Raw genomic sequence first — 25,091 nt, forward strand, 5'->3', positions numbered from 1 at the left:
TCCTTGCAAAATTTGGGGGAACCATTTCCTTGTTCTTAACAGTTGGGCAATCAACATTGAGAACGCAAATATTCAAAACACATTTGTAATCAGGCTCACAAGGGCAACGGCTACTAAAACCATGGGCTAGAATGAAGAACTTTGTTTTTTTAACAGCTTTATTTATTTTCAATTTTCTTATTTACCTTTTATTATTAAAATGAAAAACAACAGGAAAGAAAAGCATAAAGCCATCTCCCAGTGCGACTGTTTCATACAAATAGTCCAGGAATGAAAACTTTGCAAATGGCCTGAACAAACAGCCTGCCAGAAATATACTGCTCAACAAATAAAGCCGATGGCCTAGTTTTGTAGGCAAAGTTGATTCCCTTCAGAAAAGTAACTAAATTTGTTGGCTTACAGTTTGAATTGTTTATCATGAGAAAAAGTTTTAAACTGCATTTTTTCATTGCACTACCTTTTAAGCTCTAAAACTGTAAACCACTTTTATTCATAATATAAAATAATGAAAATTTTTAAAAAGTTATCTTATAATTTTAATTATTCTATTAAACCAGCATGATGTATCTTTGATCAGGCTTTATTGTCAGCAATGCGCATTTTGTTTTATAAAAAATGATTTTCAATTATAATTTGAGTTTTTAAAATGTTGATTGATTATAAATAAAAAGATCTAAAGAGAAAACTAAATTATAAAAATATCACTGCCTTACGCATGAAATTGCATTGATTCGTCCATTAGAAGAATGGGAAAATTTTCCATCGATCAATATTTTAGTTCAAAAATTGTTTATTCTCAGTCAGTATAGTTGGTAGCATAATCGCCTATTCATAGCAGGACAGATCAACTTGATGTATTTTAATTTTAACTGAAGCTGACCGATTAGCTGGAAAATCGAAAATTCTACCAACAAGACCATCTATATGTTAACTGATGCTTGTAGTGATCGAAAGAAATCAAAACCACGGTTTGGGGCAAATTCTTCAACAGACCTTATTTAAAGCAGCCGCTTTTGCAATCAACGGAACTTTCAAACCTTTGAAATCACTGGATAATTTCTGAAATATTTTTATAAATGTAGAAAAAGCTTAAGTGCATGTTTGTACAGTTTGTTACAAATTCCCATATTCACTAAATAGAACTTTAGCGATGTCTTAATTTCTGATTCAGAGTTTTAGTCAAATGTTTAATTGCAAAAGCATGTTCATCTTTTGAAAAGTAAATTTTATTTAAAAAAAATTTTATTTTCTGATTTCAAGCATATTCATAATTCAAAATACATTTTCAGTTGTTTAAAATACATATTTTTACTTTCAGAGGCAATATTCATGTGAAATGTGTCATGTAAAGATTACTATTATTCTTTTTTATTTGTTGCAATTTTTACTATCAGAACTTATGAGACATGATGTTTTTCAATAACATTCTGATATATACAAGATAAACTAAAAGATCTTGAAGATTTCAAAATTCTTTACTTGGCATTCTTATTATTTATAGGTCAATATTATAGTAATAAGTATTAAAGATTATTCATAATGTATGCTTTACTTTTTATAAATTAATTACCGTTGATGACTTCAAAGATTTTTTTTATTTTCTTACACTTTCTAATTGTGATGCTGTCACTCAAAACGAAAATCATTTTTTAAAATTAAAATCAAAACTTGAAACATTAAAAAGTTGCACTTTAAGCCTTTCATAAGTTAAATTTTTGCTTTTATATATAAAAAGATAACAAATAAACTGTTAAATAAACTGATTTCAGTTTATATAGGATTTGTTTCGAATAAATGAAAAAGTTGAAATAATGTTCTGATGTAATATGTGATGAAAATCAATTCTGTTGCATTAAATTAGGGTTTTTGAATTGTTGTTCAATTGTGCAGATGCAATGAATTGAAAAAATACAAAAAATAAAAAAAACAGTCATTTAAAGTTATAGTTATTTTTGATCAAATTATTGTAATCAAATCTATTGATAAAGATTGAATGGAATACTTATGAATATTATCGTTTATAAGTTACAGCAAATATTAAACTCAGTAATGCAAATCAGTAAAAGATATAATAAGCTTGAAAGGCTGTCAGCTTTAATTTAAAAATTTTGATAACATTTTCAATATAATTTTTACATTTCACTCATTTCTAATATCTGTCTAAAATACAGATCAATATGGCAACTTTTATATAAAAAATACAGTAATGCCAAAAACCTATTTTGTTTATGAAATAAAAATGAACAGCTTAAAGTCTTTTTAAATATTGGGCTGTTTTTAATTTATCATTGTTAATATCTTTATTCAGTTGATGACAGTATAATTGTACCTGAGTTGCGCTATGTTTGGATACTGTACTTTACAATTTACTGTACAATGCAATTTAAATTTAAAGCATTAGTTAAAGTTGGTAGTGTCGGTTTGCGATGTATGATCAGTTTTTTCATGTTTGTTTATACTAGCAGACTGAATTAACAACTTCAGTTAAGCATTCTTAGTAAATTTTTTGAGCATTATATTTGACCTGATTTGCGCGCGGTTCATGATTTACTTCAATAATGCTTTTCATTGATAAATTGGTTTTGCTAATTTTAGATTTGATTTCAAGTTAAGTGGACAAAAATTCTGCTATGGGTGCAAGTTTGAGTGAGCCCGACACGAAACTGACTACAGCGAGTTGTGGAAATAGTTACCTCAAAGTTGGTTCTTCGTCTATGCAAGGATGGCGAATTCGTAAGTTTTGAAATTTATTTCCATTGTTGATGTTTTTCTTTTCCAGTAATATATTTTTGAAATATTTTCAGAAATGGAAGATGCTCACACTCATCTTCTGTCTTTACCTGAGGACGAGAAGGTGAGCTTTTTCGGAGTGTACGATGGTCATGGAGGTAATTTGATTAAAGTGTGTTTTTTTAATTTACTGAACAATTTTTTTTCTTTCAAGGTGCCTGCGCTTCTCGTTATGCATCTTGCCATTTGCACAAAGCAATTGCACAAACGAAAGCATTTGGTATAGTTGCCGCTTTGCGTTTTCAACTTTCTCTTGTCATATAGTTCAATTTTTATAGCCGAAGGAGATTTGGTCGAAGCGATAAAACAAGGCTTCCTGGACGTGGATAAAGACATGTTAGAAAGTAAATTTAAATTTTATTTTTTGGGATTAACTTTTTTATTGCCAAATGCTGTTCACATGTTGGTTTGCATTTTGATGACGATACAATTTAAAAATTTGTTTGCAAGTTTAAATGTTCACATTGTTTCACATGAATGTTTAAGTTATTTTAAAGTTGGTATTGAAAAATGTTGAAATGAAAATGAAAAATTTTACTTTTTTAAAATAAATATAATTAATGATTTTTTATTTGTTTTTCAACTAGATCACGGAAATTTGGTTGGCGTTGCGGGTACTACTGCAGTGATAGTGATGCTGAAGGAGGATACATTGTTTTGCGTAAGTTAAATTTCCGTATCAGTTTGCCTATTTATAAATTCAAAAAAATATATATCATAATATTGCTTGAAACTTCAGCATTATTCTTGCAGCTTCATTACGCTAACTCATTGTTGTCATTGATTTATTGCTTTCATTGCTCTGCTGAGTAAACGGATGTGTTTACGGCACGCTTTATTCATAAATGTGGTAAACACATTTGTGACTGAGGAGGCAGAAGCGCGCTTTGAAGTAGTATAATTAAAATGTTGAGTTGAGCGCATATTGTCTACTGGCGTGTAATTCGGCAATGTTGAAGAACATCCCCTGTTCTCAGTTTGCATTCGACGTATTTGTTTTCATAATTGATTTATAATATTATGCTTAAAAGTTAAAAGTGGCGACTGAAATTATTGCTCTTGAAAAATTGGTCGATTTTCTTCTTTAATCACTGTTTGCCAAAGTTGTTTTTGAGATTTTGATCTTTGCTTTTTGTTTGCTAAGAATTTTGATGTTGTAAAATTAGATTTGTTTTGCTTTTATATCTTTTTCTCAGAACAGCAGTTTCCTGTTTGATGAGAAGCTGAAATTGTCAAAATTTTAAAATTGTGAAATTTCCATCAACTATGCCAATTATTTATTGAAAGTGTTAATTGTAATTATTAGTGAATGATAGCTTCGTTGGAAAAGGAAATGTGTTTAATTTAATTTAATTTTTCTTTTCAATTAAGGGAAATGTTGGAGATTCTCGAGCGGTGATCAGTGCCGGAGGTGTGGCCGAGCCGTTGAGTTTTGACCACAAGCCGGTCAATGAGGGTGAAATTAAGCGAATTTTTTCTGCCGGCGGATGGGTGGAATTCAATCGTGTGAACGGCAATTTGGCCATGTCTCGGGCATTAGGCGATTTTATCTACAAAGCCTGTCACGAGAAATCGCCAAAAGAGCAGATTGTCACTGGTGCGTATTAATATTAGTTTTTTTTATTTTATCAATATATATATATTTATTTATTTATGGATTATTCCTTCTGTTCAGCTTATCCCGATGTGGTGAGTCGCAGTTTGACCGATGCGGATGAATTTATTGTTCTTGCTTGCGACGGTGTGTGGGATGTGATGACCAACCAGGAGGTGGTCGATTTTTGCCGTGAACGCATAGCTGCCGGTTTGGCACCAGAAAAAGTAGCTGTTTTAAGCGATGCGAACAAAATGATGAATAATAATTCGATTATAATATTTGTTGCATATTTTTTTGTTTGAATGAACAGATTTGTGAAGAATTGCTTTTGCAATGCTTGGCTCCGGATTGTCAGATGGGCGGTCTCGGCTGTGACAACATGACGGTCATTTTGGTTTGCCTGTTGAGAGATAAGCCTTACGAAGAATTGATGAAAAAATGCATCCGAGATCGCCCACCGACGCCCGTCCGACGGGCGGACGAGCTCAGCCAACAGTTTGTCACGCCTCCACTTTCCCCTGCCGACTCCCAACCCGTCCTACTCTCTGGTTCATTTCCGGAGGCTATTGGGTCTCCAGTGGCCATTGAAAATGAAAACGAACAGGTAAAATGATAATAATAATGCTAATTGTTATCTAAATTATTTGATTACATTGTGATTTTGGAAAAACTGCTTTATTTATAATAATAATAAAATTCAAATTCCAAATGATTTAAACACATTTGCATGCAAATTAGCTTTTGCTGAACTGATGATGATTTGTTGCAAAGGTGCAGAAAAATCTATTTTCACATAATCAATCAGATTGTTTCGTTTTTGTTAATTGGTCAGTTATGGGAATTTCTGATTTATTTATTGATGGCAAAAGAAGAAAATGCTGGCGTAAATGTAATTTTTCGGAAACTTTGCTTCATTTCTACACAACATCCAACTATTATTTAGTGATTAATTATTGCTATTCGATGTTTATCAGGTGACTAATTAATTCGGTTCATTTATTTATTATGCTTTACTGGATTATCTGCTCATTTTCGTTTGCTGTTTTTGGACAGACAATAGCTTTTTTTTAAAAAACATATGTATATAGATAATTATACATTGCATGATGTGATGTATTTATTGTGGAAAATAAACGAGAAGAGTTGTTTCAGGAGAAAGTAGAGAAGAAGAATGAAATTGTGGATTGCGCAGTTGGTGATGTGAAGCAGTTGGAAGAATTGAAGCCGAAGGTGGTCGATTACAATGCCAACGAAAGTGAAGAAGCAGGTGAAAAGGAGAAGTAGAATTAATTGTTGGGCAAGGCATAAACGACCAATGACAACAGTTCTCACCACATCCGTGGTGCTTCAATGCTTTGCATCAACTAGCCATCAGCAATTCTCTCTCTCTCTCTCTCCTATAATTTGCCGTGTTCATTATTATTCTATTTTTGTCATCATTTATTATGAATTATATATTTTTAATGCTCCCTTTTACACGACACAAAAGCTTTTTTATTTGTCGTGTCAAGAAATAAATGAAGATATATTTATTTTAAAATAAATTCAAATGAATCAAAATTCATTTTTTCCACTTTTTTTCAGATCTGTTATTGACAATGATTGTTTTTAGAATGAAATTTGCGGGAAAAAATGAAAAATAAAAATTCAACTTTTTCTTTTCTCGTCTCAATTGTCTATTTCCAATCAGTGATGACAATTTTATTGTCATTTTTCTGTTCAATTATTAATTACTTTTTAATTGTTAATATTCAACAACAACAACAAATACATTTTTTATGAATTTCCAGATGACCAAAGATGTTTTGTATCATTTCGGTTTCAGTACAGACGAGGATGACTTGGTTGCACTGTTCAACAATGTGAAGGTGATTTTATTCAATTTCTTTTTTTTTCTATATTCAAATAAACAGAGAAAAATGCATATACATAAATGAATTTTTGTTTTCAATATTTCATAATAATAATAATACTGTAGTTTGTTCTTTGCGGTGATTCCGCTGGAAGAATGTTGAAATTGGCCACCTTTTTGTGCAAGCAGTTGAAAAATTCGAATGGTGACGAGCCAACAAATCTCACTCGTACCGATCGATACGTTTTGTACAAAGTTTCCAACTGCATTTGCATCAGTGTATGCGCTCACTTTATTCAAAATTTTTTTCTCGTTTCTTCATTTATATCGAGCGTTGTTCAGCTTTTGAATTATTAAATTTTACTAGTAGTTCAGAATTTTTCTACTAAATGATCTTCTTTGCTTTTTATAATCATTCAGTCGAAATATGGTCCAAGTGTAATAGATGTGCAAGTTTAATTTATTCTGATTATCAAATTGCACAGCATGGAATTGGTTTCGGTTCAATTAGCATGAATTGAGAAAAGTTTCTGATCTTCGAGTTGGTACCTCAGGAGGGATAGGTGAGTTCTTTGTGTTGATATTTCATACGTTGATGATTAATTAAAATTGAATTTAATACAGGAATATCGGCAGGTACAGTGAATGGTTTGTTAAAGCCAGTTTATGGGTTTGTTAGTTTCTAAATTATTTCTGTATTATTATGAAATTTTCACCTATTGAAACAATTTATACAAAATATCTATTATATATATGCCGACATTTGCAGAATAGAATAAAATAGAATTCTACATGATAATGCGATAGATAATAATTGATTTCTTTTTTTCTTTTTCTATTATAATAATAAGTTATGATGATCATTTATCATGTTTGAATTTTTATTCATGTATTCACTTTTAACTGGGTTTGTGCTGGTCAGCGTTTTGAATTTCCAACAGAATTGGATGACAACTTGGCTAAACAGTTGAATGGAATTTGTTCACAATTAAATTTTCCCTCAGTCATTGGTCGAACAATGAGATGCAATGATTTTTACGAAGGTAATTTGTACAAGTTTTTGTTGAATTAAAAAAAATGTATATTTATTTCATTTGCAAATTTTGGAAAATTATTGCATAAGTAATAATATTAATAAGGTCGAAATGCTGTTCTTAAAATTAGTTGAATACTTCATTGTTTACTTTTTAAATTCGATTTGCAAAAACAGTATAAATGATTTGAAAAATTTGTTCAAATTTAATGTATAAATTCCATAATTAGCATTATTTGCAATCAGTTTAAAAATTTGAAATTCACTTGCGAACAGATGAATAAAACAAATGATTAGTTTTTTTTTCAAATTAAATTTTAATGGAAAAGTTATGTTTATTCAGCCATGTTTGATTGAATTATATAAAGAGATTGTGTGTAAATTTGTTCATTTTTGTATATCAAAAGTGCAAATGAATACCGAAGTTTCGAGGGGATTGTTGAATGCGCTTGTTCAAATTGTTGTTCAGGATGTCGCATTTAAGCATTCCAAACCGTTGGAACCCATACAGCATTTTTTTCCTCTTCCGCATTCTGAATCACGTCTACACAAATCTCTTCTGGGTCCTTTTGTATTATAGCGCACGTAAGGGCATTTTCCTTCTGTAGAAGATATACTTTATTTTCAATTGCATTTCCATACACATATAACAACTTACCCTTATTATAATTGGACTGGTATTTGGTTACGGATTGCTTAGTTGTGTAAGCTTGTTTGGTTGTTGTGAGTTTTGGTTGTGGTGTTGTTGCCGGAAACAGAGGCGTAGTGCAGACTTTTTTCAGTCCAGCGAAGCAGCATTTATCCGCATTGGCACAGTCTTTGTCCTTTCTGCATCGTTTACCGACTGCCTTAAGATTGCGCAAAATACGCGGGCATTCTCCTGGTTTTTCTTCTTTTTTCACAGCTTCCATTATGGCTAAAGCAATTTTCAACCATTTCACTTCAAATCATTCAAAATGGATTTAACATTGCAAAGCTTCTCAAGTTTGTTGTTTTTATTATGATTATCTTTTTTTTAAGTGAAAAGGAGGGATATTTAAATTTTCATTTACCAGCGGTTGCCAAGATGAGAAGCAGGCAAATGGACACTTTCATATTCATATTCAGTTGCGCTTGTAGACACAGCCTTTTGCACACTTGACTACTAAATCAGCGCTAATTCAGCTGTGGATATTTAAAGTGGCATTTTCAAATTTGGGTTGCCCGATTCAACGGAACGCCAATCAGTCCGTGTGACATGTTTTCTCAGCAACAGCACTCCGCTCTTGGTGGTAACTTATTTTGGACACATCATTGGAAATGGACTGTTCGAATTTTCTTGTGCCAACGCCCCGAGTGACCAGCGACAATTATGCGCATTGCTTGCAAGAAGTCACGCTCTGTTAGCAAGCAGTCAACGAACGACGAAATCCTCCCAATAAACCAACAAGTGCGTGCAATGAAGGCAATGTTTTCACTCCAACAAGCAGAAAAGCTGCTCCAATCAATACTGCACTGTAGTTGTGTGCAGTTTTGTTGGCAATATCTACATCCGTTGGCATTCATTCTTGTTCACGTGTCATCCGATTTTATGCATAAGTTTGCATGGAAATTGGTTGAAATTGAATACCTACTTGCTTTACTTCAATTCAATTACATTTATAATTTATGCAAAGTGAAAGATTTTCTTAAATTTTAAATTAATTTTTGAAAAAAGAAACACAACAGTTGCTAATTTTTAAGGCAAACTGACTTTTGTCATGAATTTAAGCATCTTTATTGTATGCATTGTGAATTTTACAGTATCTTTTCTTTTTTGAATTTCAAACGTATGAAAATACTCTTTTAAAAAACTTAATGTTTAAATTAGTAATAATTTTTATTAAACTAAATTACAGTATTATTTGGGAACGAAGAATATTTCTTCTCTACTGTTGTAGATGAAACGAGCTGAGAACTTTTTGCAGAACAACAAGGTTTCTGTGTTATGAATTGAACGGATTGTTCAATTAATTAGACTGATTAGTTTCCAAAACTGGACATTTACTGACCTCAACTGACCAGTGCATCTTGAAAACTAGGTTTCAAATATTTTCAGCATACTTTTCAAATTTCCATATTTCAACAGCTATTTTTGCTATGATTGATAAAGCGATTTATTTGTTTATCTTGTGAAATTATTATTATTATTATAGAACAAGATCGAATGGACGGTACATTTTGCGCTTTTTCTCTTCAACAGCGTCGGCAATTTTTACAACGCGCCAAAGAGCTAGACGTTTGCAATATCGACATGGAAGCGAGTTGTTTTACGGCTTTTTGCCAACGGGCAAAATTGACCGGTGAATTTTCAAATTTGAACATTTAATAATGATATTATTATTTATTTAAAGTTAGTTTAATTTTACAATTGTTTATTACAAATTACAAACGTGCAATTGTCAACGTTGTTTTGATGGATCGGCTTGCGGCCAGTGACCAACCAGCTGATCGAAACCAAAGAGATCTACTTATATCTTGGGAAGAGCGACCATTTGCCGTTTTCGATGAATATGTGAAACAATTTTCCAACTGATTTCAGTGAATTTAAAAAAAATACTTCTCAGAACATTTGCATAAGAATCAAAAATGAATAATGATCAAATTTACATTGCTTGTTGCTTTATTGGAAAAAAATGTCTACAACATTAAAACTGCTTTTAGCAAATCCAAAAGTCAAAAGTTCACGCACGTCTTTTCTGCGTACTAATATACAAAACGTTGTTTCCGCGAATAAACGCATCGCCGTATTTCTGTTTCAATTGGCCATTGGCGTACTCTTCCGTCTGCTCCAGAGCGACGTTCAAGTATCCATCCAAACAAGCCAAAATGCCACGATAATCTAAGCCTGAATTCAACTTGACCATCACTGGCTTGCCAATTAATTGTTTCAAAAATTCACTTGGCGTTTGTCGTCCACTCATTTGATATTTATTACAAATCTAAATAAAATAAACTGTCACCATCATCAATTCATAATACACACTTTGCTGTTCACTTTGGAAACTGCAATTCAATCCAATTGCAGCAAGTGAAAAGTGCATTCATAATTTAGCTATTATATTTAAAAAATAAGACATACATTAAAAGCTGTCGTTTAAAAAGAAAAAAAAATTTTATGGTAAATACTGAAATGTCAACTGAATACTGAATCATCATTAAACAAATGTTATTTAAAAAATTAAATAATAAATTAATTTTTATCAATGATAAAAATCGATCCACTTTATATAGAATTAATTAATAATAATAAAAGTACAACAATAAATATTACACCATTACAAATTTAAAAGATTTTCAAGTACAAATAGCTGCATCTGCCATGGTTATTACAAATTACTTACGTTCAAGTTTCTACTCAGCTTTATATATTACAAATTATTATTAGGCATTAATAATTCGTTTTCAGTAATATAAATAAAATTAATGTTTGGTTGTTAATGCCAAATTTACTTTAATTCTAATTATTTAATTATTGCTGCATCAATGGAAGTTACAGTAATAAAAGAGACTTACATTATGCCGAGGTATTGTAAGATGACATCACTACAATGCAAAATTTTTATTCAGCGCTGTAATTTTGAGTTATTTGGCAATTTATGCTTAATATTTTGCATTATATATGTTGCTAACGCAACTTAATTTGATACTCAAGCAGTGGACTATATTTGTTTGTTTCGAGGTTGATTCGGATCGATCGAATGCCAATCCTCAAGAACAGTTCTTATATTGAAAAAAACACAACTCTTTGCAGCGCTTCTTGTCGCTCAGTCACCACTTTCCCTCCCGCGCATACTTCTCTCATGCTACCAGAACTTCCTTCCACATCAACTGGAGACGATTTGGCTGGCTTGTATATGACTGAAAGCGTCAGGCGCGGGGTTCTTATCAACCATAAACCCGAGTCCACTGTTTTATTGACAGTCGTCTGGCATAAGTGTGTTCCAACAACATGGCCGCAAGCCTGTTGTCTACGCGACGCCTGCTTCTTTACAGCTGCCGCTCTGGATCGAAGGAAACAAGAGTCTTGTGGCTTATGCTGCCTTGTTGTTGTACTTTCAGCACGCAGCTTGGCCGTGCCGTATTGCGCAAGCCACCAAATGGACCATAAAAGATTACCTCTGTTGGCATCGTTGACCCAAATCTAGGCGTTGCACAACTTCGCACAGACCTCGGGATGTTAGCCGCAGTTCTCTCTTTTTAAAATGTAAAACATATTTGACATTGCTTGTTTTCCTATTGTTTTTATTTCATCATTTTAAGCGATGTTCAATAAATGTCCAAACTGATGCATATTTAATGACCCGCCGGGTGGGGCCAGAGGATCTGCCTCCGGGTCCTCGCCAGTTCGTCCGCCGTCGCTGTGTGCTTGTTCGCGGTCGTTGGGTTCGGCATCTTTCGTGGGGACAGTCGCGTCGGAGGTGGTCCAAGCCACCGCAATTGAAGCAACCGTCTCTTCTTCCGACGGGTCGCACAGCCGTCAGAGCCTGTCTTTCCAGCTTCAGGGAAAGTTTGCCCACCTCGCGTATCAAGGCTTCGATGGACTGGGCCAATTCGGTTTTCTCCGGCTTTGGGTTACTGGTGTGTGACTGCCGACTCTGGTGGAAGTCTTCTTCCGCCCGCATAACTTTACTGACCAGCTTCCGAGCTTCGGCAAAGGTTGGTGGTTCCTGCAGCCACATCGCCATATACGCCTGCTTCGAGGTTATTCCCCCGGCGAAACGTGCCACGAGGTCACGTTCTGACACGCCGGCTCTGCGTCCAACCTCTGCTACCTCCTGGGCATATTGCTCGATGGTTTGACCCTCGCGTTGATGCAGGGCGTGGAACCGCTCGATCAGCTGCCCTGTCGACTCTTCCGGGCCATACGTGCCCAGCAATCGCTTCTTGAACTCCTCGAAGGAGATCTCCTTTGCTTGTCCCGCCGGGTAGAGCTCGCGGCGGACTGAGTCGCTCAGCAGGTAGCGAGCGACCACGCCGTGGTCAGAGGGCGGAACCCTGCTGACGCAGAAAAAGTCTTCCAGCCTCTCCAGCCACTCAACAGAGTCCATATCCGGACTAAAAGCCGAGGGCGGACAATAGTAAGCACCCTGGTACACCGATGGCGTTATTTCCCGGACAGGCACCCATTGTAACGACCCGCCGGGTGGGGCCAGAGGATCTGCCTCCGGGTCCGCGCCAGTTCGTCCGCCGTCGCTGTGTGCTTGTTCATTCTCGCTCGCTCGGTCTCGTCTCCTTGTCGACATCCTCGGAGCACGCTTCTACTCGTACAACTTGTCCACACGTCGGTCAGCGCTCTCGCTCTGGAAAGATATTTCTCGCTCTTTGCCACTCCAATATATAGAAGGCTTTCGCCGCAGGGGGCACCGTAATGAGTAAACTGAAATTTGATCCTCTATTGTCTTGCTGACAGTCCCTTGGCTTGCGGCCCTTCTATAAATCAGCGGCTTGTTACGCGGGGGCTTTGATCCGCTGCCCCACCGGATCATCAGCGACCGGTATGCCCTCGGATCAATGACCAAACGCATGTTAAACAATGGCCGAACAATGGCTAATTAGGTACCGACGTGTAGGGTCACGAGGGTCTGTCGCCAAAAGCCACCCGCGGTCCTCGCCGGCGGCGTCTTTGAACTGGGCGGGGTGGGAGGTTTTATTGCCGCGGCTCCGCGTCTACCTCAGCCGGACCTGCAATGAGCAACGCCGCCGTATAGCAAGGGTTGTTACACATATATGGTGCATAAAGGAAAAAAATGCGTGCTTAAGATCGTTGGTTTTGACATAAAGTGATAAGTAAATTGAGAAATGCAAATCACTAAATCTCTGCGACTATCTTCATCTGCACGCTGCTTGATATTCTTATTTGACTCACCCCAACTCAATCAAACGCATAAACCAATTTTGAGAATTTAAATACTCGAATACTCAAATACTAGCTGAAGCCCAGCAATTATCAGTGAAGCGGATTTTATGCACATAAACAGTTTTGAAGATGATTTGATGTTTGTATTCAAGTTTGCAGTGATTGCCTTCATTTTACAGACAGTGATAAAATGCGGTAATTTTTGACTGTTTTCAATTTAATTCTGATTTTTGAAGTGTTTTTGTTGGTAATACTTGTGCATTCAGGCTAGTGCTGAAAGCGTGGTGGCGTCAATGGGCGTCTGTTCGATTGCAAGACCGCGGACTCCCCGGGAACAGCAGAAAGAGCCACGCAGCCTGTAGGACAGAAGGGGCGTTGCCGAAACTCGGCAACAGCTATGCTGACACCGTGCAAATGAGGCGGAGGTTACAAAGCAGCCGGTCAAGATGGCGCAGTTGAACTGCAGACCAAGGCAGTGCCCGGCTCTTGAATTATAAACGAGCTAACGGATGAAGAAGCTGAGGAAAGAGAATTGGCTGGTGGAATGATCGCCTGATTATTGGTGTGCACGAGTTGACTGCGCTCATGGACCGACACTTCGTGTAATGAAGCGCCGAGTTTAGCTACAGTCTAAGAAACTTGAAAATTAAATTTATTTTCTGTAGTTTTTCAAAATTTGCAATAATAAATAGTCAAATCAGTTATTGCTTAACATTTTCCACTTTAAAAATTGACAAATGAAAATTAATTATTATTTTTTATCCAAGAGTTATTAGCATGAAATTCATATTATTAATTTTTTATTGTTATTAAATTTTATCTGCATTTTATGAAATATAAACAATAAAAACCATATATTTACGGTAGGATTCAATCCTACATTACTTTATTGTAGCTCTAAATATTGTAGTTGGTTGCTCATCGTCAAACTTTACTAGTTCACAGATTTAAAACGTTTACAGTTGCCTTATAATACCGGAGTATATATATACAATCCGTTGATAAATTATCTGCTTTGAATATTTACAAGGATGAAGTTTAAATTTGACTTTAAAGTGTTTTATAAAATTTTCTTCAATTTTCGAGGGTTAAAAATGCACAATAGTCTTAATCTTACATTGGTATTCTAATGACTAAATAAATAAGAGCATATATTTTTAGAATCTCAAGTATAACAATGGCAGAGGTTCATGGAATTCATAAATTTGTTAGTCATGTGGAAGAAGAGTTTTTTGTAGAATATTTCGACATGCCCCTAACAGAAGGTTGGGAAATTTCTGCAAAACATTTCCTTATGGATATATTGAATAATCCTGGACCGGTTACTGATTTTATTTCAAATTGGACTCAATCCACGTATGATATGCTGATTGGCATTTTCGTTTATTCAAAACCTGAATTTTGGTCTTTTCATCGCACTGGCTCTCTTGGTTATGTTATGAACGAAATTATTATGGATGTCTGTAAAGTAACTGAGCAGCACAATTCACTGTTGTTCTTGATGTTTATGTCTTCATCACTCCAAAGATACAAAAAATTGTGTATCTCGTCTGAAACTGTCAGTTCTGATCTTATAGCGGTTGCAGTCGATTTGGTAAAAAATTATCGTTTTCATGAAATTATGCAAGCAGTTTTGCACACAAACATAAATCATTACAATGGTATGTTATGCGAAGAGATGGCATTAATTTTTAGACATTATCTTTCACTGGTTGATGTTTTTGCTACAAAATTGATGAAGACTTCAACGTGGTTCACCGATATATTGACAATTTATCCTTGGTTCTGTACTGGGAAATATCTTATTTTATCTGAACTGCTTCCTTATTGTAAAGAGGAATCATTTGAATGCTCCGTCGACATTTCTAAGCAGTTGGAATTGGCACTGAGTGAAAAGTGTGTGGCTTCGGCTGCGGGACGATTTTGGAAAAAAATGCTCGTGTTTAGAAAGGATGTAGTATTCAGCATCGAACGTGAGCGAAATTTTTGGGATTCATTTTTCATTACCCACCTGTCTAGCGAGGACTACCGCATAGCACATACGTGTGCAACGTTTTTCCTGAAACCATATCTAAATGAGAGAGGCTTGGAATTTTTGGAATTAGCTCGATTGAGACTGTTACCACCAACCAATTATGTGGAGTTGCAGAATACTGACTGTTCAGAAATTTGTTCTGTAATTCTTCCTAAGCAGACATTGTCGCACTCGTCGTCGACTCAACGTGCGCGACAATTTTTTCTTTTAACGTTGAACACTGCACTTCGTCGCAGCAGTCGTCAGTTGCAGCTTCAAGTTATAGAAAGTAATGCTATTGAATTGGCCAATATTATAAAGGAAAATGATCCAGAAATTGGAATAATTGCATTTGACATTTTTTGTCGTTACGAGGCGTACATAAGCATACTGACAAAGCGACAAAAAACAAAACTGGTATTTGAATATTTGAAAAGCAATGTAAAAATTTCAAGGTAAGTGAATTATATTAACCGATAGAGTGAAATTATTTTAAAAAGTATAATTTAATTCGACACGATTGACAAATGGTTTCAGTTTTAAGCCTTACTCATATTTTGCAAAAAAAATTCAGTTAATCATGAATTTGTGTAAAATTATTTTTATGGATTAATTATATGTTTTTACAGCGTAACTTTTATGATTAATTTTTAAAGCTTTTTCTGAAATAAGTATAAAAAGTTTGGATGTTTTGCGCGAGGTAAAATTTAACACAGTAAGATGATGATTTTCAAGTACAATTAATAGAGCCTGAGTAAAGGTTGAATTTTATTTTATCACTTGTTATTCGTTGTTTTCTTTTCAAATTATTTTATAGTTGAAAATTCAATTGTGTTTTTTATCTTAGCTCTTGGTTTCGTCATACTGTAAAGGATGCTTTGGCAAAATATTTTCAACATAGCGAATTGATTATTAAATTAAATTTTGCTGATTTTTGCATAAGCCAGATTTTTCCTGGTGCATGTTTTCAACGAACAATTACTGCACTGAAAATTTTGATCATGCTTCTTCAGCTCGATTCGAATATACTGTGTGAATGGGATTCGCGTATTAGTAAAGGTGATACAAAAATGAGTAGCCGCTTGTACATGATCCAGAATATTTGTTTACATTATTACAATACTGTTGAACAAGATTGCCAGATTGTTTTGGATAAAATTTTTTCAATCTCTAACAACTATTTGAAATCGGTTGGAAAAAGTTTGCATGATATTTTTGCAAATCCCGGCAGTTACGATTGCAATTATGCACTAACCGATTTGTCTTTTACGACGAGCATTCAATGTCAGCTGCAGCTACTTAAATATTTTCCCGACAAAACAGTTACAGTGTCGACTTTAGAATATTTGGATGAGATGCTTTCGCAAGCTTTGGAACATCAAACTATACCGCCATGGTCACTGATTGGTCCGATATTTATGAGCGAGTGTTGCAGCGCGGATCTTATAAATTTGTCTGTCGATTTTAGTAAGCAGTTATTGCATAAATTATTGGAATTTTTGAAATTGCACCTCAACTATGTAAAAAATCAAAAATTCAGCTTCTGTCCGCCGTTGTTTGTCGATCTCGACTCGCTTCAAATGGTCAATTCGACCAGAACGCCGATGGCATTGTTCAAAATTTGCTTGTTGAATTTGTTGCATGGGTGCAATTTGCTCAGAAAATTGTGCACTGCCGGCGAATATCAGGACGTTGAACAAGCAGTGCTATTTTTGGTCGACCTGCTGATGTCGGTATCGTCGTGCGTATTGTTGGACAAATGCAGCACCTGCTTGCGCAATGTACTGCGAGATCAGACCACTTGGATCATTTCCGATTTGTACGAAAAAGCGATATATTTCAGTTTGAATTGTTTCGACAGCGATTCAATGATCGAAATCCGATACAGACGTTTGCCGATAATTGTGAAAGTGTTCTCATCGTTCGAATGTTTGTCAATCAATATGGATTTGGAAAATCGCATCATCCGATTGTGCACATCTTCACCGCTGGCTGCTGTACGGTCACTTTTGGCGTTGACGTCGAATTTAAACAATTTTCTGTGTAGTACAAAAAATTTGAAAATTTTCTTCGAAATGTTTATTATTCAAAATTTTTCCTCTTCACAATGGTTGTTACGTCAGGCATCGGCGAAGCTTGCGATGCGACTGATAAAACAAGTGTTCATATGCAACGCCGACAGTTTTATTCCACTGGGCCAGATGCCTTTTTCTCACTTTATGGTGAAAATATTTTATGCAAATTTGGCATATTGAAAAATAGTTCAATTGATTGATTGATTAATTGAAATTTTCAGACACAATTCAATGAAATGTGGATCATTTGTTTGAACGCACTGGAAATGATCGCCGTGCAAGAATATTCATTCCTTTCCGCCTATCCAGTGTTATTGGTATTGCAGCATTTGTCGTTCGATTTTCCTGGTTTCATCAAGAACAAGCTGTCGTTTCCATTGAAGCGACTCTGCCAGCATATGCTTCAGTTGGCGTTCACTTGTCCCAGCATGATGGTGCGCCGTATGGCGGCCGGTATTGTGGTGAAATTGCTCACCAAAGAGACGGCCGCTTCGTTGAAAATATCTCTACAAAGCCTGGTGCGGCAGACCAAGTGGACGAACAACAATCGAGACGGCATGAACCATGTGTTGGGATTGATCGACGAAAAGTTTTTTTTCCATTCATCTACTGGTGATGATCTGTATCCAGTGGAGCGGACGAACAGACTCCGCTGGAGTCGAATGACCACCAGTGACCGGTGCGTCACATTGTCCCAGTGGATCAATCGGCCGTGGACAATACCGAACGATTTGTCGATGTTCGTATCGTTGTTGAAGAAAAACTGTCTGGGTCGTTATGGCAGTTCGGCCAGGGCGTTGGCTTTGGTACTCTTGTCGGATGTCTACGTCTCATGGAAAGAGCCAGTAGAGGGACTGGACGACACGGTCTGGTACAACTGTTTGATTGGATTGGCTTATCGAAAGGGTGACGTCAGCGGGCGCCTTGCCGCATCCACCAGCTTGGTCCGCTGCGGTGAACTGATGGTCGAGAAGTTGGATATGGTGAAACGAAGTCACCTGCTGCTGACAATGTTGCGCCTTTTCGAAGACGAATCGACCGAAGTGCGCAGTTGCATGGTGCAAGTGTTGGACATTTTCGACCATCTGAAGGGCGGTAACAAAATTGGCAAAGAGCCGGCGACCATATTTGCCGACTACATTGTCAAGTGGCATTTCAACGAAGTTCTACTGTACGAATTGGTCGACTTGTTGTTCACTTTTCCCAATGGGATGGTGGAAACCGGCGACAGCAACATCATACGACAGCAAAACAGCGACACATACCGTGAACGGTATATGGTATTGTGCCAGTATTATCGGATGTTGGACTTGTTGTGCGAAACTGATTTGGCACGGGTGAGGGATGCGATTTGTCGTAAAATTGACAAAAATTGGAGAGATGCGGCCATCTGTTTGCAGTGCACTTTCACCGACTGGGTGGTCAGCTATGAGCACACTGCCGAGCCTGTATCGGAACGATTTTTCCTCATGTTGGCCAGATTCAGCTTCTGTGTGCTGCTTATCACTCGATGCAACTACAACCACTGCTTTACAAACTTTCTCAACTTTGTCAAAGTGCCTATATCCGAAGTTTCGACCAACTGGTTGTTCAACGTGCCATATTTTTGATTCCATCATTACAATTACTGCATTTGTCTGTTGCAGTTATTACATCATACACAACATATATATATATATATGTGTGTGTGTGTGTGTGTGTGTGTTTAATTTTATTTATTTGTTTGTTTGTTTGTTTATTCATTCATTTGTTTATTTTTGCTAGTTGAATTATGCTCATGAAAGTTCAAGTTATTGTGAACTTTCAATTATAGNTAATTGTAATTTGTTTTCATATATATTTTTTATTTTTGAATAAGTATTGGCTAATATTTTGACGTAAAGTGATGACGACCAAGTGTTGAGAAAAAACATTTTTTTGGTTATTTCAACATTGAAAGATTATGAATGGTTTAAAAAAGTTAAATTAATCCATCAAAAAAAATACTATGCTAAATTAAAGAGAAAAAAAAATTAATTTGAATAAGATCAATTTTAATCAATCGCTTGAAAAAATGTAATTTTTTTCATAATTAAACTGCAATTGTCCGCTTGTTATTGCTTATTATGAATAACAACAATTGTCAAAATTTGCTCATCTGTTGTATGACAATTTATTGAATCATTACCTAATTATGAAATTTGAAAGTTAAAANGTTTCGTAAAGAAGTAATTTTNTCACTTGAAAAACTTATCATTTATTTATTCTAGTGAAAATAACATAAANCATGTTTTTNGTCTAATCTTTAAGCCGGTGAATGAAAAAGTCTTATTGATTTAGTTTAGTTTTTATGAATAATAAGATGAAACTGTAAACCTAATAAGTTAAACATTTTTTAATTAAAAACAACATCAAAATCAATATAAATACCTGACATTTATCATTATCATTATTATTATGCATATATACAGTTATACATTTGTACATATACAACTTTAAAAATTCATGCGTTTCTTTGCGATAACTTGTTCTTACTGTTGGAGCTTTATCAATAAATTGCCAACAACTTATAAACGTATATATATAATTACTATCAAACGAAGCTTAACTTACTACAATCTATCCAATACAGATTAGCCATGGGAGATTTTATAAAATCTACTTGCTTTGTAATTAGCTTATTTAAACAACAATGTATTGAATGTAACTAAAAAACACTGCCATTTTAAATAAATAAATAAATAAAACAACAACTATTTATTTTAATGTAAAATTTAAACTTATTGTCAATTAAATCTTACAGTAAAACAAATATTATTAATGCAAAAACCTTAAAATAAGTGAATGGAGTTTTTTTTCAAGAATCATTTCATCAGTCATTTTAATTTGCTATCTTTTTTTTCTGACGACTTCATATTATTGTTAAATATAAAAAAAGGTTGTCTGCAAATATAAGGATCAAATACGAGTAATGAGCAATTGAAACTTAACTGCTTCTGCTAAATATTCGATCTGTTTACCGGTTACATTACAGAGTGGCAGAAAATTGAAATACACGCAACGAATCAGACTTAAGAAAAGGACAAGAAGCTGCTGCTATTATTTAAAAAGAAAAACTAACAGCCTCAGCTTTCACACACTTCGATTCACTTCTGCTTATCAACTATAGTAACGCCGTTAAAGAGGCTCCGCAAGATAATTCTTTTTCATTTCATCCATCACATACGTATACATATATATATATATATATATATATGTATACATGCGCGTGTGTGTGCGTGTATTCCTTGACCCTACAGGTCAGGTGTAAAATCAATCAATATTATGGAATAAGAAGGATCTTCTTAATTTCATTTCAACTTATTGTCGATCTATACAAGCGCAAAATTAATTACTTTCACCACTATTTCAATGATCTTCAAAGTGAGAATTCTATTCAGCCGTATAAATTGGTTTCATTTCCACTTTCCATATTCGCTGCCGTCGTCAACGTAACTTGGAAATAAATGGAAATCAGCATATTAACATATCTGCGTTCCATTTTGAAGCTGAGGCTTTGGTAAATTTTGTTGCAGAAGATGTTGCCATTTTTGATTTGATTTCTTTTGCGTATTATCGCTTGAGAAAACAACTAGTGAACGGTTTTTGAAAAAAAAGAAAGCATGTGAATAATTTTTACTGATGGACGACATAAGCATGATAGGCTCTTGGAATGTTTCATCGTTGAGAATTAAAATTCTGCTAAACTCTGACAAATTGAAGTATTCAAACGAAGCTACGGTAAGCTGGATATTATTGACTTTGGGTTTGGTGAATTTTTTTTGCAATTTTCCCTCTTTATTGGCAATTTTATTAAGCAAAAAACTTCGCTGTACCAATCCAATGAATATGTTCGGTTTGTTATTTTTTGCATACACGATTTACAATTTCGGCGTCATTGCACGCAACACCGTGCTACTTTGGCACCAGTACACCTTCGGACACAGAATCATGCAGAGGAACCACTGCATGCTGATTTGGCTAACTGAACAGCTGGGATTTTTACTGATCATCGACATCAACGTCATCATTGTCGCACAATTTCTCTTCATGATCATATTGAACAGTCGAAATTTAAAACTGGCAACTATCACACGTTACACGTTGAACATCCTGTTGGCCGGAATTTGCATTGCGCATCTGCTCAACGAAATTGTCACTATTTTCACATTAAACGACACAACCGATCCCTGCAGATGCAGTTTGTTGAGCGGAACGACAAAATTCAATACAAAAAGCTCCAAAATGCAGTGCATTGTAACGACGTCCACATTAATCATCGCGTACATCATTTTGGCAATCATCATGCAAGTGAAATTCCGCACAACAACCACAACAACAACCCAACCAATTACGGATCGTCAAAGTGGAAATTTGCATACGACCGTGCAGAATAGCAAATTTCACATTTTCATGATGACGTGCTGCTTTTTCTGCACAACTGTGATCATATTGAAATTTATCACTTACTCTTATTTGCGTACAAATCGACCAAACAATGTCGTCGTTTTCATGGTCCGTGCGATCAATACTCTGCCCCATTTGGCCGGCACTGTCTACTTTGCCACCGTATATTGGCGTTGTGGTCAATTTCAAAAAGTTCTGAACAATTTGTTCAAGTGCAAGGTGAATATTTGAAAAAAAAAGAAAAGATGCAGACAATTCTTCGAATCAGTCGAACGATTCAACTAAAAAATATTAAATTCAAAAAAAAATTTTTTTACATCTGTTTCTTTTCTTTTCTTTTCTTTTCTACACAAAAACGACGCATTTATATCTGTTATTATGTTTTATTTTTCAGAATATAAAAATTTGATCAACGTGTTGTTTTGAAATCACTCACATGAAATGCTAGTTATTTCATTAATTATTCCAAATTATTGCTTAACATTTATGGATGTTGCAATATTTTGTTAATGTTTCCAATTTTTGAACGCTTCCAACTGTGCATCAAATATTTACGCATACTTTGCACATAATTGAAACATTTACGCAGGATAAATTTAAATTTATTTCACGTTACGCAATTTTTATTTCATTATCTCAAACGGTCATATATAGAAATGCTATTCACTTTAGAATTTGAAATAACATTACCAGTTAATTAATGATGAAAAATTACAAATAAATATTTAACAGAAAATATTTTTCATCACTTGTTGGTATACTTTATTTTACTTTCAAAATATTCATAGTGTAAATGAAATTTCTGTCTCTGACTTGTCTTGCTATGCTTTCAATTTAAAAATAAAATATGATTATTGCATTTATAAATACTATCCATTTATCTATAAAAATTAGTCAACACGTAACAAACTTTAATTATTTTTGAACAATTTTAAATCTTCTTCACTTGCACAACTAAATTTAATTATATAATAATGTACTTTGAAAATTTATTAGCATTATCATAATAATCTACTATATAAATTTCTTTACTGAAATGCTATACATTTACGAAATATTTCAGTTTTGAATGCAATTTACTTTATTTATGTTAAAATAAAAATTAATCTTTGCATAACACTTCAAATCATGTGAAGGGAAGTTTAAGACACGATCATTAAACTTCTATTACAAGTAATTCCTACTTTGCACAATTATTGCCTATATTCACAAAACTCTGGTACTCACGTTATACTGCGTATCACCGCTAGTTTCAATAATCTTACTTACACTGACTGAATTGAATTTAGTATTGCTTTCACAAATTATATATATGTATAATCAACTTTTATTTCTTTAATAAGCATAAACCTGTATGGTTTTCATGGCAAATCATTTAAATTGTTACAATTCTGCTAAAAAATCAGTATAACTATATTACAGTGGTAAAGGAAGTTATTATTAATATTTGAATTTAGATAAATTTCAGAATTAAAAATTGTCAACGGTTCTTAATTTCTTGAACATCACTTTACAGTACTACATTACAAGTCATCAATCTTCTTCAGCTACAGAACAATCAGTGAAGTTAACATAAATATTTTAATTAACAAAACTCAAAACAAAAATGCACATTTTTCAACCAATCCAAAACTTTCGAAGCTCAACATGAACGTGAAAATGCAATAATCTAAGAGTTTTAATCATCTTCATCATCTTCATCACTTGTAGAACTAAGTTCACGAAGACGAGCATAATATTTAGAACGCTTAACAGTAAACAAATACGGCAGTTCTTCAGTTTTTAATGAAAAGCTGCTGCCATTATCATCTGGTGGAGTCTTGAAATTATTATAGTTGTCAGATAGTTTCATTGAAAATTTTCCATTTTTCGACAGTTTGGCATTCTTTCTAAAAAAGATTACTTTAATACTTTTTCACGTGATAAGTGAATAAACATACTGAAGAAAAATTTTTAATTCTGATAACCAAATAACAATACGACTTATATTCTTAGCGTCGTCCATACCGCAGTGCTTTGTACATTCAAAGTGCAGTCCAATAACATCCAACATTTCGCTCAGTTTCAACAAGTTAACACGCAATATATCTGAAAATGCTTTTTTCAAATCAATCCAACTGCGCAGCTCTTTCGGAATGTCAAGATTAAAATAAAGCAGTTGCTTCTGCAAATACGCAGCAATATCTTCATTTCTAAAATATCATTTTCGATGGAAAAATTTAATACTGTTTTTATTTAGAAAAACAATTTACCCATCTGTAACAAATGCAACACTTTTTCCGTCCTTTTCAATTTTAATCCACTGCAAAAAATGCTTAAACACTTCTGGAAAAAGAGGGGCAGACTCTACATTTTCCTTTTGAAAATATTTAGTCATGGTTATTTTTTTATCTGTACAGAAATAAGCTTTTTTACTTGTCTAATTCCAGTTGAACGGGTGCAAAATTCAGATAACACAGGGTTGATTACAGGTCTACAATATGAATGAAACCTGGACAGCTAAACGAAACATTTTTACACATTCAATACTTAATACTATTACAACGCAATTACAATTTTCACCAGGAAGAAATTATACATTCAGTGAAAGTGTCAATAAAATTAATTTTCAAAAAATATGCTAAATTCATCTAAATATACGTTATATTGTGTAAAACTAAATTTTTTTTTCCTTTGAAACACATTTTTTCCACAAAATCTTTCACATCGTCACATTAAAAATCTATTTTTACAACATAGCCTATAATAAATGGTAAAAAAGTTTTTCACTCAAAGCATTCAAAAAATTCACACTTTCACAGATATTTTATATTTGAAAATAACTGCAAAAAAAGTTTGCAAAACTGTATTATAATAATAATAATAATAATAATAATAAAAGCTTACTACTTTCGCAGTAGATGCGTGTATGAACAAGCTTGAAAATTCGATTATCTCATTTGAATATGTTTTCCCACTCTTCTCAGTAGCACATGTACATTCGAAATGCAGTACACAATAATAATCAGTGAACGGAAGAGGATTATTTTCAGCGAACGCTTTCAATTTTCTAATTCTGTCCAAAATTCGAAGGTGCATATAAAATCTTTCTTCCAAGTCATCACTTCCTTCACTTAAAGAACACAAACTTCCAATAGAAGAACACTTATTTATATGGATCAATCGTTACTTGCTACATAAATTATCCTTTTCCAGTTCCATGTGAATTGTTCTTGGTAACAAACTATTAATGGAAGAATAAAGTGATAAATCAGAACTGTCAGATTCGATTAATTTCTCATCAGTATCATTCGACATTTTATGATTGAAAAGAAACGAAACTTTTATCAATTTTACTGTAATTTCGATTTACAAGTAATACATCTATTACTGTAATTTATTTTTTTATATTGTGTTATTTTTTTGCATTCTACATTTTTACATATAT

General features: G+C 34.2%; 8 protein-coding genes across 8 annotated transcripts; 5 read left to right on the forward strand and 3 right to left on the reverse strand.

Annotated features, from left to right (window-relative positions):
* The first annotated feature begins 934 nt into the window (after nt 1–934).
* Tsp_02321 (putative protein phosphatase 2C) lies at nt 935–5,671 on the forward strand. Its single transcript, XM_003378064.1, has 12 exons — nt 935–968; nt 2,309–2,419; nt 2,614–2,733; nt 2,805–2,888; nt 2,945–3,028; nt 3,069–3,134; nt 3,378–3,451; nt 3,705–3,779; nt 4,162–4,387; nt 4,466–4,611; nt 4,698–4,991; nt 5,540–5,671. The coding sequence occupies exons 1-12, from the start codon at nt 935–937 to the stop codon at nt 5,669–5,671; spliced, it is 1,446 nt and encodes a 481-aa protein (XP_003378112.1).
* A 506-nt stretch (nt 5,672–6,177) lies between these two features.
* On the forward strand, nt 6,178–6,596 carry Tsp_02320 (uridine phosphorylase 1). The gene is made up of 2 exons (XM_003378065.1): nt 6,178–6,255; nt 6,366–6,596. Exons 1-2 carry the CDS (start codon nt 6,178–6,180, stop codon nt 6,594–6,596), a joined length of 309 nt encoding a protein of 102 aa, XP_003378113.1.
* Nucleotides 6,597–7,751: 1,155 nt separating this feature from the next.
* Nucleotides 7,752–8,373, reverse strand: Tsp_02319 (WAP four-disulfide core domain protein 2). Its single transcript, XM_003378066.1, has 2 exons — nt 8,325–8,373; nt 7,752–8,212 (listed from the first exon to the last, which is right to left on the reverse strand). Exons 1-2 carry the CDS (start codon nt 8,371–8,373, stop codon nt 7,752–7,754), a joined length of 510 nt encoding a protein of 169 aa, XP_003378114.1.
* A 250-nt stretch (nt 8,374–8,623) lies between these two features.
* Tsp_02318 (hypothetical protein) lies at nt 8,624–9,826 on the forward strand. The gene is made up of 3 exons (XM_003378067.1): nt 8,624–8,850; nt 9,447–9,593; nt 9,649–9,826. Exons 1-3 carry the CDS (start codon nt 8,624–8,626, stop codon nt 9,824–9,826), a joined length of 552 nt encoding a protein of 183 aa, XP_003378115.1.
* Nucleotides 9,827–9,974: 148 nt separating this feature from the next.
* Tsp_02317 (small nuclear ribonucleoprotein F) lies at nt 9,975–12,536 on the reverse strand. The gene is made up of 2 exons (XM_003378068.1): nt 11,811–12,536; nt 9,975–10,232 (listed from the first exon to the last, which is right to left on the reverse strand). The coding sequence occupies exons 1-2, from the start codon at nt 12,534–12,536 to the stop codon at nt 9,975–9,977; spliced, it is 984 nt and encodes a 327-aa protein (XP_003378116.1).
* Nucleotides 12,537–12,826: 290 nt separating this feature from the next.
* Tsp_02316 (eukaryotic translation initiation factor 4E) lies at nt 12,827–18,849 on the forward strand. The gene is made up of 5 exons (XM_003378069.1): nt 12,827–12,930; nt 13,387–13,575; nt 14,312–15,619; nt 16,012–17,386; nt 17,461–18,849. The coding sequence occupies exons 1-5, from the start codon at nt 12,827–12,829 to the stop codon at nt 18,847–18,849; spliced, it is 4,365 nt and encodes a 1,454-aa protein (XP_003378117.1).
* A 2,050-nt stretch (nt 18,850–20,899) lies between these two features.
* Tsp_02315 (hypothetical protein) lies at nt 20,900–22,073 on the forward strand. Its single transcript, XM_003378070.1, has 2 exons — nt 20,900–21,883; nt 22,059–22,073. The coding sequence occupies exons 1-2, from the start codon at nt 20,900–20,902 to the stop codon at nt 22,071–22,073; spliced, it is 999 nt and encodes a 332-aa protein (XP_003378118.1).
* A 1,269-nt stretch (nt 22,074–23,342) lies between these two features.
* On the reverse strand, nt 23,343–24,961 carry Tsp_02314 (exonuclease). The gene is made up of 4 exons (XM_003378071.1): nt 24,834–24,961; nt 24,551–24,776; nt 23,605–23,828; nt 23,343–23,553 (listed from the first exon to the last, which is right to left on the reverse strand). The coding sequence occupies exons 1-4, from the start codon at nt 24,959–24,961 to the stop codon at nt 23,343–23,345; spliced, it is 789 nt and encodes a 262-aa protein (XP_003378119.1).
* Between the last annotated feature and the right edge of the window lie 130 nt (nt 24,962–25,091).

The sequence above is a fragment of the Trichinella spiralis genome (assembly GCF_000181795.1).
Source record: "Trichinella spiralis strain ISS 195 chromosome Unknown Scfld4, whole genome shotgun sequence".
Classification (NCBI taxonomy): Eukaryota; Metazoa; Nematoda; class Enoplea; order Trichinellida; family Trichinellidae; genus Trichinella; species Trichinella spiralis.

What these genes read in the sequence shown, in the direction of transcription:
- Tsp_02317 (XM_003378068.1), bottom strand. Translation starts at nt 12,536, where the DNA reads ATGTCGACAAGGAGACGAGACCGAGCGAGCGAGAATGAACAAGCACAC. An exon ending in TCGAAGCCTTGATACGCGAG is followed by an intron (nt 10,233 to 11,810) that starts GTGGGCAAACTT and finishes TATTTTATTTAG; the next exon opens with ATTTGTAATAAATATCAAAT.
- Tsp_02314 (XM_003378071.1), bottom strand. Translation starts at nt 24,961, where the DNA reads ATGTCGAATGATACTGATGAGAAATTAATCGAATCTGACAGTTCTGAT. An exon ending in AAGGATAATTTATGTAGCAA is followed by an intron (nt 24,777 to 24,833) that starts GTAACGATTGAT and finishes GTGTTCTTTAAG; the next exon opens with TGAAGGAAGTGATGACTTGG. An exon ending in GAATTAAAAATTTTTCTTCA is followed by an intron (nt 23,554 to 23,604) that starts GTATGTTTATTC and finishes AATCTTTTTTAG; the next exon opens with AAAGAATGCCAAACTGTCGA.
- Tsp_02321 (XM_003378064.1), top strand. Translation starts at nt 935, where the DNA reads ATGCTTGTAGTGATCGAAAGAAATCAAAACCACG. An exon ending in CGAAAGAAATCAAAACCACG is followed by an intron (nt 969 to 2,308) that starts GTTTGGGGCAAA and finishes ATCTTTATTCAG; the next exon opens with TTGATGACAGTATAATTGTA. An exon ending in GTTCTCAGTTTGCATTCGAC is followed by an intron (nt 3,780 to 4,161) that starts GTATTTGTTTTC and finishes TTTTCAATTAAG; the next exon opens with GGAAATGTTGGAGATTCTCG.
- Tsp_02319 (XM_003378066.1), bottom strand. Translation starts at nt 8,373, where the DNA reads ATGAATATGAAAGTGTCCATTTGCCTGCTTCTCATCTTGGCAACCGCT. An exon ending in TCTCATCTTGGCAACCGCTG is followed by an intron (nt 8,213 to 8,324) that starts GTAAATGAAAAT and finishes AATGATTTGAAG; the next exon opens with TGAAATGGTTGAAAATTGCT.
- Tsp_02320 (XM_003378065.1), top strand. Translation starts at nt 6,178, where the DNA reads ATGACCAAAGATGTTTTGTATCATTTCGGTTTCAGTACAGACGAGGAT. An exon ending in CACTGTTCAACAATGTGAAG is followed by an intron (nt 6,256 to 6,365) that starts GTGATTTTATTC and finishes ATAATACTGTAG; the next exon opens with TTTGTTCTTTGCGGTGATTC.
- Tsp_02316 (XM_003378069.1), top strand. Translation starts at nt 12,827, where the DNA reads ATGGCCGAACAATGGCTAATTAGGTACCGACGTGTAGGGTCACGAGGG. An exon ending in ACCGTGCAAATGAGGCGGAG is followed by an intron (nt 13,576 to 14,311) that starts GTTACAAAGCAG and finishes ATATATTTTTAG; the next exon opens with AATCTCAAGTATAACAATGG. An exon ending in TGCCTTTTTCTCACTTTATG is followed by an intron (nt 17,387 to 17,460) that starts GTGAAAATATTT and finishes TGAAATTTTCAG; the next exon opens with ACACAATTCAATGAAATGTG.
- Tsp_02318 (XM_003378067.1), top strand. Translation starts at nt 8,624, where the DNA reads ATGCGCATTGCTTGCAAGAAGTCACGCTCTGTTAGCAAGCAGTCAACG. An exon ending in TCATCCGATTTTATGCATAA is followed by an intron (nt 8,851 to 9,446) that starts GTTTGCATGGAA and finishes TTATTATTATAG; the next exon opens with AACAAGATCGAATGGACGGT. An exon ending in CCAACGGGCAAAATTGACCG is followed by an intron (nt 9,594 to 9,648) that starts GTGAATTTTCAA and finishes ATTTAAAGTTAG; the next exon opens with TTTAATTTTACAATTGTTTA.
- Tsp_02315 (XM_003378070.1), top strand. Translation starts at nt 20,900, where the DNA reads ATGGACGACATAAGCATGATAGGCTCTTGGAATGTTTCATCGTTGAGA.